This window comes from Somniosus microcephalus, chromosome 3 (genome assembly GCF_052327205.1).
Source record: "Somniosus microcephalus isolate GS21.2 chromosome 3, FLI_Smic_1.0, whole genome shotgun sequence".
Taxonomy (NCBI): Eukaryota; Metazoa; Chordata; class Chondrichthyes; order Squaliformes; family Somniosidae; genus Somniosus; species Somniosus microcephalus.
Genome location: NC_140989.1, coordinates 121,004,919 through 121,023,086, shown reverse-complemented (window position 1 = coordinate 121,023,086; position 18,168 = coordinate 121,004,919). Strand labels below are relative to the sequence as shown.

The 18,168-nt window shown below is 43.9% G+C and overlaps 1 protein-coding gene across 4 annotated transcripts in view; it reads left to right on the top strand.

Annotated features, from left to right (window-relative positions):
* wtap (WT1 associated protein) overlaps nt 1–18,168 on the top strand; it is a 61,783-nt gene that overhangs the window by 13,176 nt on the left and 30,439 nt on the right. For 2 of the 4 annotated variants that reach the window (XM_085981542.1, XM_085981543.1), the window contains one exon: nt 259–317. The exons of 1 other annotated variant lie outside the window; for it this stretch is intronic. In XM_085981542.1, the coding sequence (XP_085837668.1) occupies nt 259–317 (59 nt within the window). Of the gene's footprint in view, nt 1–258; nt 318–14,619; nt 14,670–18,168 lie in introns of those variants that run through there. One more of the 4 variants, XM_085981544.1, reaches the window with a different exon arrangement.

Here is an 18,168-nt window from a genome sequence, read left to right as displayed (position 1 = left end):
AAAACTCAGATTGGCTGGTTGATATTTTGTTAAGCAAGGTTATCAAGGGTTACGGAACCAAGGCGGGTAGACGGAGCTAAAATACAGATCAGCTGTGATCTAATTGAATGGTGGAACGAGCTTGAGGGGCTGAATGGCCTACTGCTGTTCCTATGTTCAAATCCAATTCTAGGTGTGAATGCAACAAAATGTTGTTTTTACTTATTGTATTTGCATAGGAAACAGTTAAGTGTCTAATATTTGACCCTCTTCCTTTAGATGGAAACAGCAAGAAGTCTATGTACATGCGTTGGAGACTAAGTGCTCAGAGCTCAGCTGTAAGTTACTTTAGTTTGTTCATAACTGACTTTAACTACAAATACATCTGTTCAATCAAAATAGCTACAAAAGATTTTAAAAGAGCAGCAAAGGTCCTTTTGTAGTAACTGGTAATTAGGAGGTGTTCACCAGTTGCATGGACTTTTGTCTTGGTACAGCATAAAGAATTATGTAACAAAGATAAAATCTGTGGTTATGGTTCTTTTTGGATTAAGTGTAAACTTGCACACTTTCAGCCCACTCTGTTCCAGTTCGTCAGGTTATCTGTGGGATGTAGTTTTCTATGGAAATGAGCATGGCAACAAAACAGCACGTCTGAGAACTTGGAGCTGAATTTTCACATAATCCAAATGTTGGTAAATGGTTGAGTAAGAAATTATTCACTCTACAACCAGTACTTAGCCAAAAGTACTGTAATAAGTTTTAAAGTTGATACCTTGTTGTGTTTAAGTTCAGTTGCTTAAATATGTGCTCCTTTTTGCTTCCCCACTCCCAACTCATCTTAGAAAATAGCATTACACTGACAGTGGTAGAGTTGGTAATGCAGCAATTTTGTTGTCAATTTATAAATGTTTAAAGATTATTAATTAGAAAAAGCTTTACTTAACTGGACATGTCATTTTGACTCAGCTTCATGTATTTAGAGGGAACTTTTTTTTCTTTGTTCCTGGGATGTGGGCGTTGCTGGCAAGGCCAGCATTTATTGCCCATCCCTAATTACCCTCGAGAAGGTGGTGGCAAGCCACCGCCTTGAACCGCTGCCGTCTGCGTGATGAAGGTACTTCCATACTCCTGTTAGGGAGGGAGTTCAAGGATTTTGACCCAGCGACGATGAAGAAACGGTGATATATTTCCAAGTCAGAACAGTGAGGGACTTGGAGGTGGTGGTGTTTCCATGCGCCTGCTGCCCATGTCCTTCTAGGTGGTAGAGGTCGTGGGTTTGGGAGGTTCTGTCGAAGAAGCCTTGGCGAGTTGCTGCAGTGCCTTGTAGATGGTACACACTGCAGCCACGGTGCGCCAGTGGTGGAGGGAGTGAATGTTTAAGGTAGTGGATGGGGTGCCAATCAAGCGGCTGCTTTGTCCTGGATGGTGTAGCGCTTCTCAAGTGTTGTTGGAGTTGCACTCATCCAGGCAAGTGGAGAGTATTCCCATCACACTCCTGTAGATGGTGGAAAGGCTTTGGGGAGTCAGGAGGTGAGACACTTGCTGCAGAATACCCAGCCTCTGACCTCGTGTAGCCACAGTATTTGTGGCTGATCCAGTCGCCACAGTATTTATGTGGCTGATCCAATTAAGTTTCTGGTCAATGGTGACCCCCCCAGGATGTTGATGTTGGGGGATTAGGTGATGGTAATGCTGTTGAATATCTCTTCTTGGAGCTAGTCATTGCCTGGCAATTTTGTGTGGTGCGAATGTTACTTGCCACTTATCAGCCCAAACCTGAATGTCGTCCAGGTCTTGCTGCATGCAGGCATAGACTGCTTCATTATCTGAGGAGTTGCGAATGGAACTGAACACTGCCATCATCAGCGACCATCCCCACTTCTGACCTTATGATGGAGGGAAGTTCATTGATGAAGCAGCTGAAGATGGTTGGGCCTAGGACACTGCCCTGAGGAACTCCTGCAGCGATTTCCTGGGGCTGAGATTATTGGCCCCCAACAACCACAACATTTGTGCTAGATATGACTCCAGCCAGTGGAGAATTTTTCACCTGATTCCCATTGACTTCAGTTTTACTTGGGCTCCTTGATGCCATGCTCAATCAAATGCTGCCTTGATGTCAAGGGTAGTCACTCTCACCTCACTTCTGGAATTCAGCTCCTTTGTCCATGTTTGCACCAAGGCTGTAATGAGGTCTGGAGCCGAGTGGTCCTGGCGGAACCCAAACTGAGCATTGTGAGCAGGTTATTGGTGAGTAAATGTCGCTTGATAGCACTGTCGATAACACCTTTCATCACTTGCTGATAATTGAGAGTAGAATGATGGGGTGTTAATTGGCTGGGTTGGATTTGTCCTTTTTGTGGACAGGGCATACCTGGGCAGTTTTCTGCATTTTCTGGAAGATGCCAGTGTTGTAGCTGTACTGGAACAGCTTGGCTAGAGGCGCGGCTAGTTCTGGAGCACAAGTCTTCAGCACGACAGCCAGGATGTTGTCGGGGCCCATAGCCTTTGCTGTATCCAATGCACTCGGACATTTCTTGATATCACGTGGAGTGAATCGAATTGGCTAAAGACTGGCTTTTGCGATGGTGGAGACCTCCAGGAGGAGGCCGAGATGGATCATTCACTCAGCACTTCTGGCAGAAGATGGTTACAAACTCTTCAGCCTTGTCTTTTGCACTGGCGTGCTGGGCTCCACCATCATTGAGGATGGGAATGTTAGTGGAGCCGCCTCCTCCCGTCCATTGTTTAATGGTTCACTACCATTTACGACTGGATGTGGCAGGACTGCAGAGCTTTGAACTGATCCGTTGGTTGTGAGATCGCTTAGCTCTGTCTATAGCATGCTGCTTCCGTTGTTTAGCATACATGTAGTCCTGTGTTGCAGCTTCCCCAGGTTGGCACCTCATTTTTAGGTACGCCTGGTGCTGCTCCTGGCATGCTCTTCTACGCTCCTCATTGAACCAGGGTTGGTCGCCTGGCTTGATAATAGTAGAGTGAGGGATATGCTGAGCCATAAGGTTACAGATGGTGGTGGAATACAATTCTGCTGCTGCTGATGGCCCACAGCGCCTCATGAATGCCCAGTTTTGAGCTATTCGATCTGTTCTGAATCTATCCCATGAGACTTCTTGGGGTCTGGAGTCAATGTTGAGGAGTCCCAGGGCCACTCCCTCCCAACTGTATACCACTGTGCCGCCACCTCTGGTGGGTCTGTCCTGCCGGTGGGACAGGACGTACCCAGGGATAGTGATGGAGGAGTCTGGGACATTGGCTGAAAGGTATGATTCTGTGAGTATAACTATCAGGCTGTTGCTTCACTAATCTGTGGGACAGCTCTCCCAATTTTGGCACAAATCCTCAGATGTTAGTGAGGATGACTTTGCAGGGTCGACTGGGCTGGCTGGGTGTGCCTTTGTCGTGTCTGAAGCCAGTACTCCAACTGTGGCTGAATACTTGGTCCATCTATTTTGTACCCTCCACACCACCCACAGGAAAAGGGTTCCACAGAGCCAAATGCAATAGATGTGTTTTCCTACACCTGAGGGCACTGGGCCAAGCTGGCTTGAGGGTGCCTTGCTCTAATTGTATTTTATAATTAAAAGCTTGGAGTGAGTAAAATTATTTAAAGTTTATGGGCCACAATTTGCGGTGTGTAATAGCGACGAGCTAATAGCGTTCGCTGTTATTACCCCTTTGAAACTGACCGCAACTTCAGGATGTAGCGCATGCGCATCTAAACACAGAAATCCTAAAGCTGAGGTCAGTCATTCACTGATCCGACACTGGCTACGCTGTGGCCCAACCCCCCCTGTAGCAGGCGATCAGTGTCATCATTGAAACTGAAGAAAACTTGAGCTTTTCTGCAGTAATATCGCTGTTAAATACCCCATTAAATATTAGGCCTTGTTGGATTAGGTGTAACTGGGGTTTTAACAGCGTATTGACTGCTAAACGTTACGGCGCTGAAAAACTAATTTTAATTTTGTGGAGTGTCAAATTTCTCCGTTATTTCTCCAGTAGTGTCAGCTGTGGTTCAGTTGGTAGCACCCTCACCTCATGAAAGGTGCTATATAAATGCAAGTTTTTTTTATGGTAATTACAATTTTTAAGAAACTTAAGTTTGTTCATGATATTTAAGGTTCTGCTGTATTCCCATGTGAGACCACCAATCTTTATTTTGCTCTCTAACATTTTTAGAAAGTCAGGATAAAATCGAGTTCTCGTTTCCTGGTTCCCTGCCTGTGAAAATTCTGCAATGTGACTGGCTGCTTTGACAGCTTGTTGACTTCACGGCAGATCGCTCTAGGGAATACCCATTATACGGCACTGAAATCATTTGCACGTCGAAAAAGGCAAGCTTCTCCCCACAGAGATCGCGATATCTCTGGACCGCTTTCTTCGGGGCCAACGGCGAACACCTTAGAATGTGCAGTCAGCAGCAAAGCAGAGCCTATATTTAACACAGTCCTATGACTTCTGGTTTAAAATTAATTAATTTTTATCCTGAGTACGTTGATGAATTGCATAAAGAAAAGTGTGCCCTAATTTATTGGAAAACCGGTAAGATAATAATTGAGATGTTGAGATTATATGGCTTTAAATAATATTTAAGTGTTTTAATTCTCATTTCAAATAATGTATTTTTATATTTTATGAATGGCCAAATGCTCTTTCTGATACAAAAGAGGAAGAGCACGAGTTTGTATTCTTATTTTCCTCATGGTGCAGTATAGATCTTAACCTTACTGCCTTGTGGAGAGGGCACTGGTGCTTGCCAAAGCAAATGGAGCAAAAAGCGGAATTCTTGTGGCATTCAGACGCACTCCTACGACTAGACTTTTTATTTTTAAATTGTCCACAAGTACATCTAGATCCCATAATATAATCATAGAACAGTACAGCACAGAAGGAGGCCATTCGGCCCATCAAGTCTGCGCCGGCTCTTTGAAGAGCAGTGCAGTTAGTCCCACTCCCCCGCTCTTTCCCCATATCCCTGCAATTTATTTTCCTTCCAAGTATTTATCCAATTCCCTTTTGAAGGCGGCTATTGAATCTGCATCCACCACCATACCAGACAGTGCATTCCAAATCCTAACCACTCATTGTGTAAAAAACTGTTTCCTCATGTTGCCTCTGCTTCTTTTGCTAATCACCTTAAATCCGTGCCCTCTGGTTATCGACCCTTCAGCCATTGGAAACCGATTCTCTTTATTTACACTATCTAAACCCTTAATGATTTTAAACACCTCTAATCAAATCTCCTCGGCCTTCTCTGCTCTAAGGAAAACAACCCCAGCTTCTCCAGTCTATTCACGTAACTGTAGTCCCTCATCCCCGGAACCATTCTTGTAAATCTCCTCTGTACCCTCTCCAAAGCCTTCACGTCTTAAAGTGCAGTGCCCAGAATTCGACACAATACTCCAAGGGGGTGGGGGGGGTGGCAAACTTGTGTTTTAAATAGGTTCAGCATAACTTCCTGGCTTTGTACTCTAAGCCTCTATTTATAAAGCCCAAGATCCCATGTGCTTTATTAACTGCTTTGTTAGCCTGTCCTGTCACCTTCAAAGATTTGTGCACAGGCACCCCCAGGTCTCTCTTCTTGCACCCCCTTTAAAATTCTGCCATTTTTGCATGTATTGTCTCTCTTCATTCTTCCTACCAAAATGTATCACCTCACACTTTTTCATATGTCCACCCATTCCACCAGTCTGTCTATGTCCTCTTGAAGTCTATTACTATCTTCCTCACTGTTTATTGCATGTCAGCTGCAAATTTCGAAACTGTGCCCTGTACCCCCAAGTCCAAGTTATTAACATATATCAATCACCACAACTCTTTTCTATTCTGTAGCCAATTTTGTATCCATGCTGCTACTGTCCCTTTTATCCCATGCGCTTCAGTTTTGCTAACAAGCCTTAATATGTGGTACTTTATTAAATGCCTTTTGAAAGTCCACATACACATCATCAACTGCACTGTCCTCATCTACCCTCTCTGTTACCTCATCAAAAAACTCAAATCAAGTTAGTCAAACACAATTTGCACTTAACAAATCTGTGCTGGCTCTCCTTTATTAGTCCATGCTTGTCCAAGTGGCTGTGAATTTTCTCCCAGATTATTGTTTCTAAGAGCTTCAACACCACTGACGTTAAACTGACTCCTGTAATTGTCAGGTTTATCCTTCTCCCCTTTTTTTGAAAAAGGTGTAACATTTACAATCCTCCAGTCCATTGGCACCACCCCTGTATCTAAGGCGAATTGGAAGATTGTGGCCAGCACCACCTGCAATTTTTACCCTTGCTTCCCTCAGCAACCTAGGATGTATTCCATCTGGACTGGGTGACTTATCCGCTGTAAGCACTGCCAGCCTTTCTAGTACCTCCTCTTCATCATCTATTTTTTTATCCCACCCAATGTCCCAGCTAACTCCTTGTTTACCAAAGCTTTGGCAAAGTCCTTGTCCTTGGTAAACACTGATGCAAAGTACTCATTTAGTACCTCTGCCGTGCCTTCTGCTTCCACCAATAAATCTCCATTTTTGGTCCCTAATCAGTCCCACCACTCCCGACAACCATTTTACTGTATAGAAGACCATAGGATTCCCTATTATGCTAACCGCCAATCTATTCTCGTACTGTCTCTTTGCCCCTCTTCTTTTTTCACTTCTTTGTATTCAACCTGATTCTCCCTTGTATTATCAAGCTAACATTTGTCATACACCCCCTTTGTCTGCTTCTTCCTACTCTCTAACTCCTTCGTCATCCAGGGAGCTCTGGCTTTTGTTGCCCTCCCTTTCCCCCTTGTGGGAATGTACCTTGACTGTACTTGAACCATCTCCTCTTTAAAGGCTGCCCATTACTCCATTACATTTCTTCCTTCCAGTCTTTGACTCCAGCTTACCCGAGCCAGATTCCTCCTCAATTCGCTGAAATTGGCCGCCCTCCAGTTAAGTATTTTTATTTTAGATTGCTCCTTGTCCTTCTCTGTAACTAATCTAAACCTTACAAAATACTATGATCACTATTCCCGAGATGCCCCCGACTCTATGACAATCTCCACTTGACCCACTTCATTCCCCAGGACTAGATCCAGCAATGCCTCTTTCCTTGCTGGCAGGAAACATACTGATCAAGAAAGCTCTCCTGATCATTCTTCAGAAATTCCTCCCTTCTCTGCCCTGCACACAATCACTGCCCATTCAATATTGAGGTAGTTAAAGTCTCCCATCATCACTACGCTATAGTTCTTCCACCTCAAAGTAATTTTTTGCAAATCTGTTCCTCAATCTCCTTCCCACTATTTGTTGGCCTATAAAATACACCAAGTTGCGAAATAGCTCCTTTATTGTTTCTTGCCTCCAACCAAATAGATTCTGCCTTTGACCCCTCAGGACATTTTCTCTTTTGAGCACTGTAATATTTTCCTTCAACAAAATGCTGCCCCTCTTTTTTTTTTAACCTTTCCTGAATACCTTGTACCCAGGAGTATTAAACGTCCAATCTTCCCCTTTTTTGAGCCAGGAGTTATCGCCACTACATCATATCTCCCCACCTGACTATTTGCGTCTGCAATTCACCAACCTTCACTTCATGCATTTACACACATGCACTCCAAACCTAACTTAGACCTCTGTATTTTCTGATCCTACCTAATTCTGTATTATTTCTAACTCTAACTGTCTCTCCCAATCCTTTGTGCACCTTGTTTCTACTTTTTAATACTACACCTTGGTGCCCAGTGAGAGAGAATAGTTGGTACGGATTTCAAAAGGGAAGGTCATGCTTGACCAACCTTATTGGATACTTTGAAGAAGTATCAAAAAGAGTAGATATGGGTAATGTAGTAGCTGTAATATATTTTGATTTTCAGAAGGCCTTTGATATGTAGACTCCTAGTAGATGCATGGCTGCAGTCAGACTATGGATTCGGGACAAGTAGCAGAATGGATAGCAAGTTGGCTACAAAACAGAAAACCGAGATTAGGCGATTAAAGGTAGTTACTCAGACTGGCGGAAGGTGGGAAGTGGTGTTCCACAGGGGCCGGTGCTCAGACCACTGTTCACTAGTTACATGAACAATTTGTACTGTGGAATTGGAAGCACAATTTTTAAATTTGCTAATGACACCAAATTGGGAGGTATATTTAATACTGTCTAACAATGCAAGAAGATGTAAATAAACTTGCATAATGGGTGTGTAAATGGCAAATGAATTTCATCAATATAGATAACTGAGGTGGTGCATTTGGTAGGAGGAATAAGGAGGCCGCATACTCCTTGGAAAATAAGCTAAATGGGGAAGAGGAGCATAGGGATCTAGAGTACAGATTCACAAATCATTAAAAGTAACAACACAAGTTAACCCAGCCATAAAAATTCAAACAAAACACTGGGGTTCATTTCTAGAGGAATAAAATTCAAAAGCAGAGAAGTTATGTTAAACTTGTATAGAATGTTGGTTCGACCACACTTGGAGTACTGTGCACAGTTCTGATCTCCGTATTACAAAAAGGCACTGGAAAAGGTGCAACATTTTTTTAAGGGGTTGGTACCAGAACTGAGAGATTATAACTGTCAGGCTGGAGCTCTTTTTTTCCTCTAGAAAGGCTGAGAGGTGACCTAATAGAGGCCTTTTAAATTCTGAAGGTGTTTGATAGGGTAAACTTAGAAAAGATGTTTCCACTTGTGGGCGAGTCCAAAACTCGGGGCCATAAATGTAAAGATAGTCACCAATAAATCCAGTAGGGATTTCAGTAGAAACATAGAAGATAGGAGCAGGAGTAGGCCATTCGGCCCCTCGAGCCTGCTCCGCCATTCAATGCGATCATGGCTGATCATCCAAATTCAGTACCCGGTCCCTGCTTTCTCCCCATACCCCTTGATCCCTTTAGCCTTAAGAAATATATCCAACTCCTTCTTGAATATATTTAATGTATTGGCCTCTACTGCCTTCTGTGGTAGAGAATTCCACAGGTTCACCACTCTCTGGGTGAAGAAATTCCTCCTCCATTTCTGTCCTAAATGGCTTGCCCCTTATCCTTAGACTGTGACCCCTGGTTCTGGACTCCCCCCTGCCATCGGGAACATCCTTCCTGCAACTAGTCTGTCCAGTCTTGTTAGAATTTTATTCTTCCTACCAAAATGCACCACCTCAAACTTACCTATATTGAAATTAATTTGCTAATTACACACCCATTCTGTAAGTTTATTAATGTCGATGTGTAATTTGTCGCAGTCTTCCTCAGTATTGACTATACCTCCCAATTTGGTGTCGTCCACAAATTTTGAAATTGTACCTCTGATTTCAGAGTACAAATGATTTATGCCAATGGTGAACAGTGGTCCTAGCACCAATCCCGTGGAACACCACTTTCCATTTTTTGCCAGTCTGAGTTGCTACCCTTAACCCCCCACCCTCTGTTTCCTGTTTTGTAGCCAGCTTGCTATCCAATCTGCTACTTGTCCACTGACTCCACATGCTCTGACCTTAGTCATGAGTCTACTATGCGGTATCTTACAATGGTCTTTTGAAAATCAAAACAAACGCTCATGTTGCAATGGCATCTTCTTATTTGACATTTTTGGCATATGACAGCAAAAAATAATCAATGTGATACTTAATTTTGAAAATCTGTACCTTAATAGAACCACAAACATACTTGTAATCTTGGTTACTACCAAAACAATTTGGAAATGTCTTTACCCAGAGAGTGGTTAGAATGTGGAACTCACTATCACAGGGAGTAGTTGAAGCGAATAGCATTTAAGGGGAAGCTAGATAAATAACTGAGGGAGAAGGAAATAGAAGGATATGCCGTTAGAGTTCGATGAAGTGGGGTGGGAAGAGGCTTGTGTGGAGCATAAAAACACCAGCATAGACCAGTTTGGCTGAATGGCCTGTTTCTGTGCAGTAAATTCTATTTCTGTAATTGGATCATTTGTCGCAACAAAGTCTTGTGTTGAACCCCAGTCTAATTTTTTGGATAGGCAAGACAGAAATCACAGAAACCCCACAGTGCAGATAGAGGCCATTTCGGCCCATCGAGCCTGCACCGACACATATCCCACCCGATCCCCGTAACCCCTACACCAACCCCACCCTCCCCGCAACCCCACATATTTAATCCCCCTAACGCTAAGGGTCAATTTATCATAGCCAATCAACCTAACCCGCACATCTTTGGACTGTGGGAGGAAACCGGAGCACCCGGAGGAAACCCACGCAAACACGGGGAGAATGTGCAAACTCCACACAGACAGTCGCCCGAGGCCGGATTCGAACCCGGGTCCCTGGTGCTGTGAGGCAACAGTGCTAACCACTATGCCACCGTGTCTAGTGGATACATGTCTGAAATATATTTTGCTTCGTTAACGTTATCCCAGAGTAACAAAATGCATCTGACAAAGACTAAAATAATTGTAGACTTGAATACTTGAAATGGATATACGTCTCGCCTAACAATCAGAACGCCTACTCATGGAAGTTTGAGTTTGTTCTTCATAATTGACTAGTGTCCGATACTTGAAGAGCATAATGTAATGTAGTGTTGGGCACCAAGGCATAAGCTTCTCATGTCTGTTTTATGTCATACATCCTTTGGGGTTTTGCATGTGGTTCTCCATTTATGCATTAGCAGTAAGTGGTGGGTTTGAGGACAAGCAATTGTAGTTTCTTCAAGACCATCTTTAAACTGCTAGCAGCGGCTAAATTTGCTCGTTACACCTGTCCATTTCATCATCAACCCCAAGTAAAACTGTTAACCTTCCTTGGCATAACCATACGTTGAATCATATTGGCATTGAATAATTGGAATCATTTTCCATGATTCCATTTTTCATGCCAGATAATAGTAAATTCCTAGGTGATCATCCATTTCCATTGCTCCCATATGCCTGTTAAAGTTGTTGGCACATATGGGCTTGACAGTTGGATCAGTGGCCTTGTAGTATCCCTTACCAGCTATGATCAACTGAATGTGTGGCAGAAAGCATTTTTATGCCACTTAAGTGATCCTTATTGTAATTGTGGTTTCCTCTACACTGATTCACAGCAAAAAGATAGCTTCCATAAGTCTCCTTTGTACTGAAATTTATAACCTTTTGCATTACCTGAATGGAAGAATGTGCTGCAGAGCTAATGATTTGTGGTATTATGCACTGGAGACTGCGTGGGCTGCCTACCTTATTCTTTCTGCTTTGAAAGGCAAGAAGTACACATTATCAAGAGTGTTGTGTTCAGGCTAAAGCTAAGGTTTTTTTTTTGCAGACAGGTTAATTGCATAGGAACAGAAGTATGCCATTCAACCCCTGAACCTGTTGTGTATTCAGATCATGGCTGATCTGTACTACAATTCCATTTATTCACCTTTCCTCCATATCCCATGATGCCCTTGCCAAATAAAAATTTAGCAATCTGTCTTGAAAATTTGAATTGACCCAACATCCACAGCCTTTTAAGGGAGAGTAGAAACTCACAGCAAGAAACTAGCAGTGCAATATGTGAATTACATAGCTAGATAGAGAACAGGACTGGGAACTAAATATTGCAGGATATAACACATTTAGGGAAGAAGGGCAGGGAGGTAGAGTAGCTGTATGAGTTAAAGATAATGTAATAGCAGTAGAAAAAATAGATGTAACTAGCAGTAAGATAAATACAGAATCCATATGGATTGAGTTAAAATATAAGAAGGAATCCATCACCCTAATGGAGGTATACTATGGACCACCAAATAAGGGAATTAGAGGAAGAAATAGGTCGTCAAATCTACGGAGAGTAGCAGGCATAGAATAATAATCGTGGGAGTTTTCAACTACCCCAAATAAACTGTCAGGAAGAAGAGGAGAAAGGGGAATCGAGTTTTTACAGAGTATACAGGACTCCTTTCTCACTCTACCCAAGAAGTCCAACAAGAAAAGAATCACTGCTGGATCTTGTAATGGGTAATGAGCCAAGAGGAGTAAGAGAACATCTTGGTACTGGTGATCACAACATAGTATGGCTCAAGATTAGAATTGAGAGCGACATAAATAGGACAAAGGTAATAGGTTGGAAAAGAGAAAATAGTGAGGAAATGAGGGTAGAACTAAATAAGGTAAATTGGGAGAAAATCCAGAAAAACAGTGGGAAATCTTACGGGTAATCAATAGAGTTCAAGAGAAATGTATCCCACTAAAAGCCAAAAACAAGCAAGCTAATTATGGAGCAATGTGGATCAATAAAGAACTAAAAGGGGAATTGAATTTAAAGAAAAAGACATAAGTACTTAAAGGCGAGGAGGACAACAGGAAATACAAAGAACTTAGGAGCGAAGTTTAAATAAAACCATCAGGAAGGCAAAGAGAAATTACAAAATCAAATTATCATGGAAAATAAAAAATAAAAATAATAGTGTTCTATAAACACGTAAATAACAAAAGGAAAATTAAAGTAAGGATAGGGCCACTAAAGGATGAGCAAGATAAACTCAGAGATAATGGCAGAAGTATTGAATAACTTACTTTGCCTCAGTTTTTACAAAAGGAGATAATGAAATAGAAGATGAGCTTTAAAAGAATATTAATACAGTTGGGCTAGAAAGGGAGAAAATAATTGACAAACTAGCAAATCTAAGAGGATAAAATCCTAGGTCTGGATGGTATGCACCCTCACATACTCGAAACTCAGGAGGAGAGATATATAACTAAAAGCTCCATAGAATAGGGGATAGCGCCAGAGGACTGGTGGAAAGCTAATGTTGCTCCTATATACAAAAACGGGGGGTAGAAGAAAACCTGGGAACTACAGACCAGTCAGCTTAACATCCGTGATAGGAAAGATACTGCAATCTATACTAAAAGTGATAGAGCATCTGGAAACAGAAAATATAATTAAAATAAGTCAGCATGGATTCCGAAAGGTTAAGTCGTGCTTAACTAACCTGATTATAGAATTCTTTGAAGAGGTAATGGAAAGAGTAGACAAGGGTAATGTAGTAGATGTCATATACTTGGATTTTCAAAAGGCCTTCAATAAGGTACCACACAGTAGGCTCGTGATGAAAATTAGGGTATGTGGAGTCGGGATAAATAACTGAATGGATAGCAAATTGGCTGAAAAATAGAAAGCAGAGAGTAGGGGGTAAAAGATAGTTATTCAGATTAGAGGAAGGTAGAAAGCGATGTTCCACAGGATCAGTGCTGAGACCACTATTAATCCTATTTTACATTAATGATTTGGACTTGGGAACAAGTAACACACTATCAAAATTTACAAATGATACCAAACTGGGGGGTGTATAGCTAACACTGAGGAAGAATGCAACATAATACAAGAAGACATTAGAAAACTTGCAGACTGGGTAGTTAAGTGGCAAAGTAACTTTAACATAGATAAATGTGAGGTGATGCACTTTGGTAGGAAAAACAGAAACATCACCTACACCTTAGAAAATAAGAAACTGAATGGGGTAGAAACAGCAAAGGGATCTAGGGATACGGGTGAACAAATCATTAAAAGTAGCATCGCAGATCAGCAAAGCAATTAGAAATTCTAACTGCACTGGGATTTATTTCTAGGGGTATAGAATTCAAAAGTAGTGTTAAATTTGTATAGGGCACTGGTCAGGCTGCACTTGGAGTACTGTGTACACTTCGGGTCTCCATACTATAAGAAGGGCAGAGAAGCACTGGAGAAAGTGCCAACAAGATTTACAAGGGTGGTATCAGAACCAAGAGATTGCAGCTATCGGGAAAGATGGAACTGGTAGGGGCTTTTTTCTTTAGAAAAGAGAGGACGTAGAGGTGACCTGATGGAGGTCTTTAAAATTATGAATGGTTGGACAGGGTAGATGAGGAGAGACTGTTTCCAATTGTGGAAGAATCCAAAACTAGAGGCCATAAACCCATGATAGTTACTAATTAATCCAGTGGGGAAATGAGGAGAAATTTCTTTACTCGAGAGTGGTTAGAATGTGGAACTTGTTACCACAGGAAGTGGTTGAGGCAAATAGCATAGATGCTTTCAAAAGGAAACTAAATGAGTACCTGAGAGAAAAGGAATAGAAAGATATGCTGAAAGGCTAAGATGAGGTAGATGGAACGGGAAGAGTATAAAAACCAGCGCAGACTAGTTAGGCCAAATGGCCTGTTTCTGTGCTGTATATTCTATGTAATTATTGCATAAACTATTTTAAGACAGAGTGGTGAACCTTTAGAAGTTAATTTCTATAACTTTTTGAACGGAGTCCCTGAAATGCTAAGTGCAAAAATCCACAGTGCTGCCTTAACACGGAAACGGACAGTCAATAACAGAGTGCTAAAAATCTAAGGACAGCTGCCCATGGAGGCAGGCTTTTTTGAGGACAGGCAGTCAGAATACTCATCATTACCACTTGTAGAAATGGTATGAACAATGTGTACTTCATGCTTTTCAAAGTAAGATAGGGAGCCCACGCAATCTCCAATCCAGAATACCATAAATCATTAGCTCTGGCATGTTACTCAGTTCACTTTGTGAGTTAATCTCCTCCACCATATCCAACAGGAAGTTCCTAGAAAAAAAATATGTTCTCTGTCAATCAGCTTCCACATGCTCAGTGTGTCAACAGGAAAGGATTTTCTAATGGCCTATAGTGTATTGGTTGGTCTTTTGTAGGAAGCAAGATTTTCTTTGGAAGAAGAATAAACTCAGAACACCCCTTCCAGGTGAAACAGCGATTTACTTGTACTTATTGCAATTTAGTATTCTGCATTCGCTGCTCACGATGTGGTCTCCTCTACATTGGGGAGACCAAACGCAGATTGGGTGACCGCTTTGCGGAACACCTCCGTTCAGTCCATAAGGGGGACCCCGAGCTCCCGGTGGCCTGTCACTTTAATTCTCTGCTCCATTCCCACTCAGACCTCACCGTCCTCGGCCTCTTGCACTGTTCCACGTAAGCTCGAGGAACAGCACCTCATCTTTCAATTAGGCACTCTACAGCCCTCTGGACTCAACATAGAGTTCAACAATTTCAGATCATAACCTCGGCCCCTATCACATATATATTTTCTTTTTTTATCCACAATTTTTGCTTGCCTTTTTTTTCTTCTCCTTCCCTCCCACATGGCAGCTGTCCTTCATTCTGCCAGCACAATTCACACCCCATCTAGAGCCATCCTTTGTTTCTTAACCTGTCCCATTACCACCTCCTCTCGCCTTGAATATCTCTTAATGTCTCTCACTCTCTCCTGCTTTCTATCCTATCACTGACCTTCCCTTTTGTTCTTTCATCCCCTCCCCCTTTTCCCAGCCCCCAAACCTGCTTTCCATTTCCTGCTTTTTCCAGTTCTGACAAAAGGTCATCGACCTGAAACGTTAACTGTTTCTCTCCACGGATGTTGCCTGGCCTGCTGAGTTTTTCCAGTGTTTTTTGTTATTTCGGATTTCCAGCGGCTGCAGTATTTTGCTATCGTATTAGTGTTTGGTTCACTGCCACCTCTTTTAGGAACGCCTACCTCTTTTAGGAATACCTACCTGGAAGAAATTCTGTTCTTCTCTTTGACGGGATTTCCGTTGTCTCTTCAACCTTGTTCATTTTCATTGCTTTCAGTTTCCCTTCTCGTGTTTGATCAGGTATCTGCCAAGACACTGTTTCACAGCCGCATCTCTTTCCTCAGTAACTGTCTCCGGTTCCGACTTATTCCACGTGGATTCCAACTAAACTTCCACCCTTCGTGTTTCGGATTCACCCAGGATTACAAATATCTCCCAAGATATTCATCGTTCCTCGAACTACTGCTCTCGCCGCATCTTGAGATCCACGCTCAACGCCATGCGGCGCCACATGAACATTCTCGGCCTCTTCAGCAGCACCGACGCACTCTATCTCAAAGCTGTCCGGGTCCACAGTTCCATTTCATCCTTCGACTCATCCGACGCTTCAACAAAAACTTTTTTTCTTCCTCTTCACTTTCCTCTGACCCCCCTTCTCCCAATCTCACCCCCTGCCGCGTTTTCACTATCCCTTCTGACCTTCCCCTCTCTGACCCAGAACGATCAGTCTCAGTCCTCAGCAAAGGCCTGAGCTTAATCCCCACTTCAATGAATTTCAAGCTCGGCCTTCGCCTCCGTGCCCACTTCTTTGGCCAGGAGTCTTCCCCCCGCACGGCTGACCCTTCCTCCCGCTTTCAGAATTCTCATTCTACCTGGCCCCTCCCTCTGGCCTCTTGCCCTCTCTCGATCTTTTCATTGCACACTGCTGCCGTGACATCGGCTGTCTCCATTTCTCTGCTCCCCTCACTCACTCCAACCTACTTCCCTCTGAACTTGCAGCACTCCATTCTCTCAGATCCAACCCCGACATTGTCATTAAACCTGCTGACAAGGGTGGTGCTGTTGTTTGGCGAACCAACCTCTACCTAGCGGAAGCTGAACGCCAACTCTCCGACACTTCCTCCTACCTCCACCTGGACCATGACCCCACTACCGAACATCAAGCCACCATTTCAAAGACTATCACTGACCTCATCTCCTCTGGAGATCTTCCCCCTCCCCCCACGGCCGCCAACCTCATAGTCCCCGAATCCCACACAGCCCACTTCTACCTCCTTCCCAAGATCCACAAACAGGCCTGCCCTGGTAGACCCATCGTTTCAGCCTGTTCTTGCCCCACGGAACTTACCACTTCCTATCTCGACTCTCTTCTCCCCTTGTCCAGTCTCTTCCCACCTACATCCGTGACTCTTCCAACGCCCTCCGCCACTTTTAACAGTTTCCAGTTTCCTGGCCCCAACCGCCTCCTTTTCACTGGACGTACAATCCCTCTACACCTCCATCCCCCACCCGGATGGCTTGAGGGTGCTCTGCTTCTTGAAGAGGCCCAGCCAGTCTCCATCCACCACCACCCTCCTCCACCTGGCTGAACTTGTTCTCACATTGAACAACTTCTCCTTTGACTCCACTCGTTTCTTCCAAATCAAAGGTGTTGCTATGGGTACCCGCATGGGTCCTAGCTATGCCTGCCTTTTCGTGGGATATGTGGAACACTCTTTGTTCCAGTCCTACTCGGGTCCCCTCCCTCACCTCTTTTTTTCCGGTACATTGATGACTGTATCAGTGCCGTCTCCTGCTCTCGCCCTGAACTAGAAAATTTCATTCACTTTGCTTCCAATTTCCACCCATCCCTCACCTTCACATGGTCCATCTCCGACTCGTCCCTTCCTTGACTTCTCCGTCTCCATCTCTGGGGCTAGGTTATTGACTAACATTCACTACAAACCCACTGACTCCCACAGCTACCTGGACTACACTTCCTCCCACCCCGCCTCCTGTAAGGACTCAATTCCATTCTCCCAGTTTCTCCGTCTCCACCGCATCTACTCCGACGATGCCACCTTCCATACCAGTGCTTCCGACATGTCTTCCTTTTTCCTCAACCGAGGATTCCCCTCTACTGTGGTTGACACCGCCCTTGACCGTGTCCGTTCTATCTCCCGCACTGCTGCCCTCACCCCTGCCCCTCCCTCCCGGAACCACGATAGAGTTCCCCTTGTCCTCACCTTTCACCCCACATTCAACGGATCATCCTCCGCCATTTCCGCCACCTCCAGCGTGATCCCACCACCAAACGCATCTTCCCCTCACCTCCCCTTTCAGCATTCCGTAGGGACTGCTCCCTCCACGACACCCTAGTCCACTCCTCCACCACTCCCAGCACACCTTCCCCTTCGCCCGGCACCTTCCCGTGCACGTGCAGGAGATGCAACACATGCCCTTATACCTCCCCCCTTCCCACTGTCCAGGGCCCCAAACACCCCTTCCAGGTGAAACAGCGATTTACTTGTACTTCTTGCAATTTAGTATACTCTATTCGCTGCTCACGATGCGGTCTCCTCTACATTGGGGAGACCAAACACAGATTGGGTGACCGCTTTGCAGAACATCTCCGTTCAGTCTGTAAGGGGGACCCCGAGCTCCCGGTGGCCTGTCACTTTAATTCACCGCTGCATTCCCACTCAGACCTCACCGTCCTCGGCCTCGTGCACTGTTTCATGTAAGCTCGAGGAACAGCACCTCACCTTTCAATTAGGCTCTCTACAGCCCTCTGGACTCAACATAGAGTTCAACAATTTCAGATCATAACCTCGGCCCCTATCACATATATTTTCTTATCCACAATTTTTGTTTGCCTTTTTTCTTCCCTCCCACATGGCAGCTGTCCTT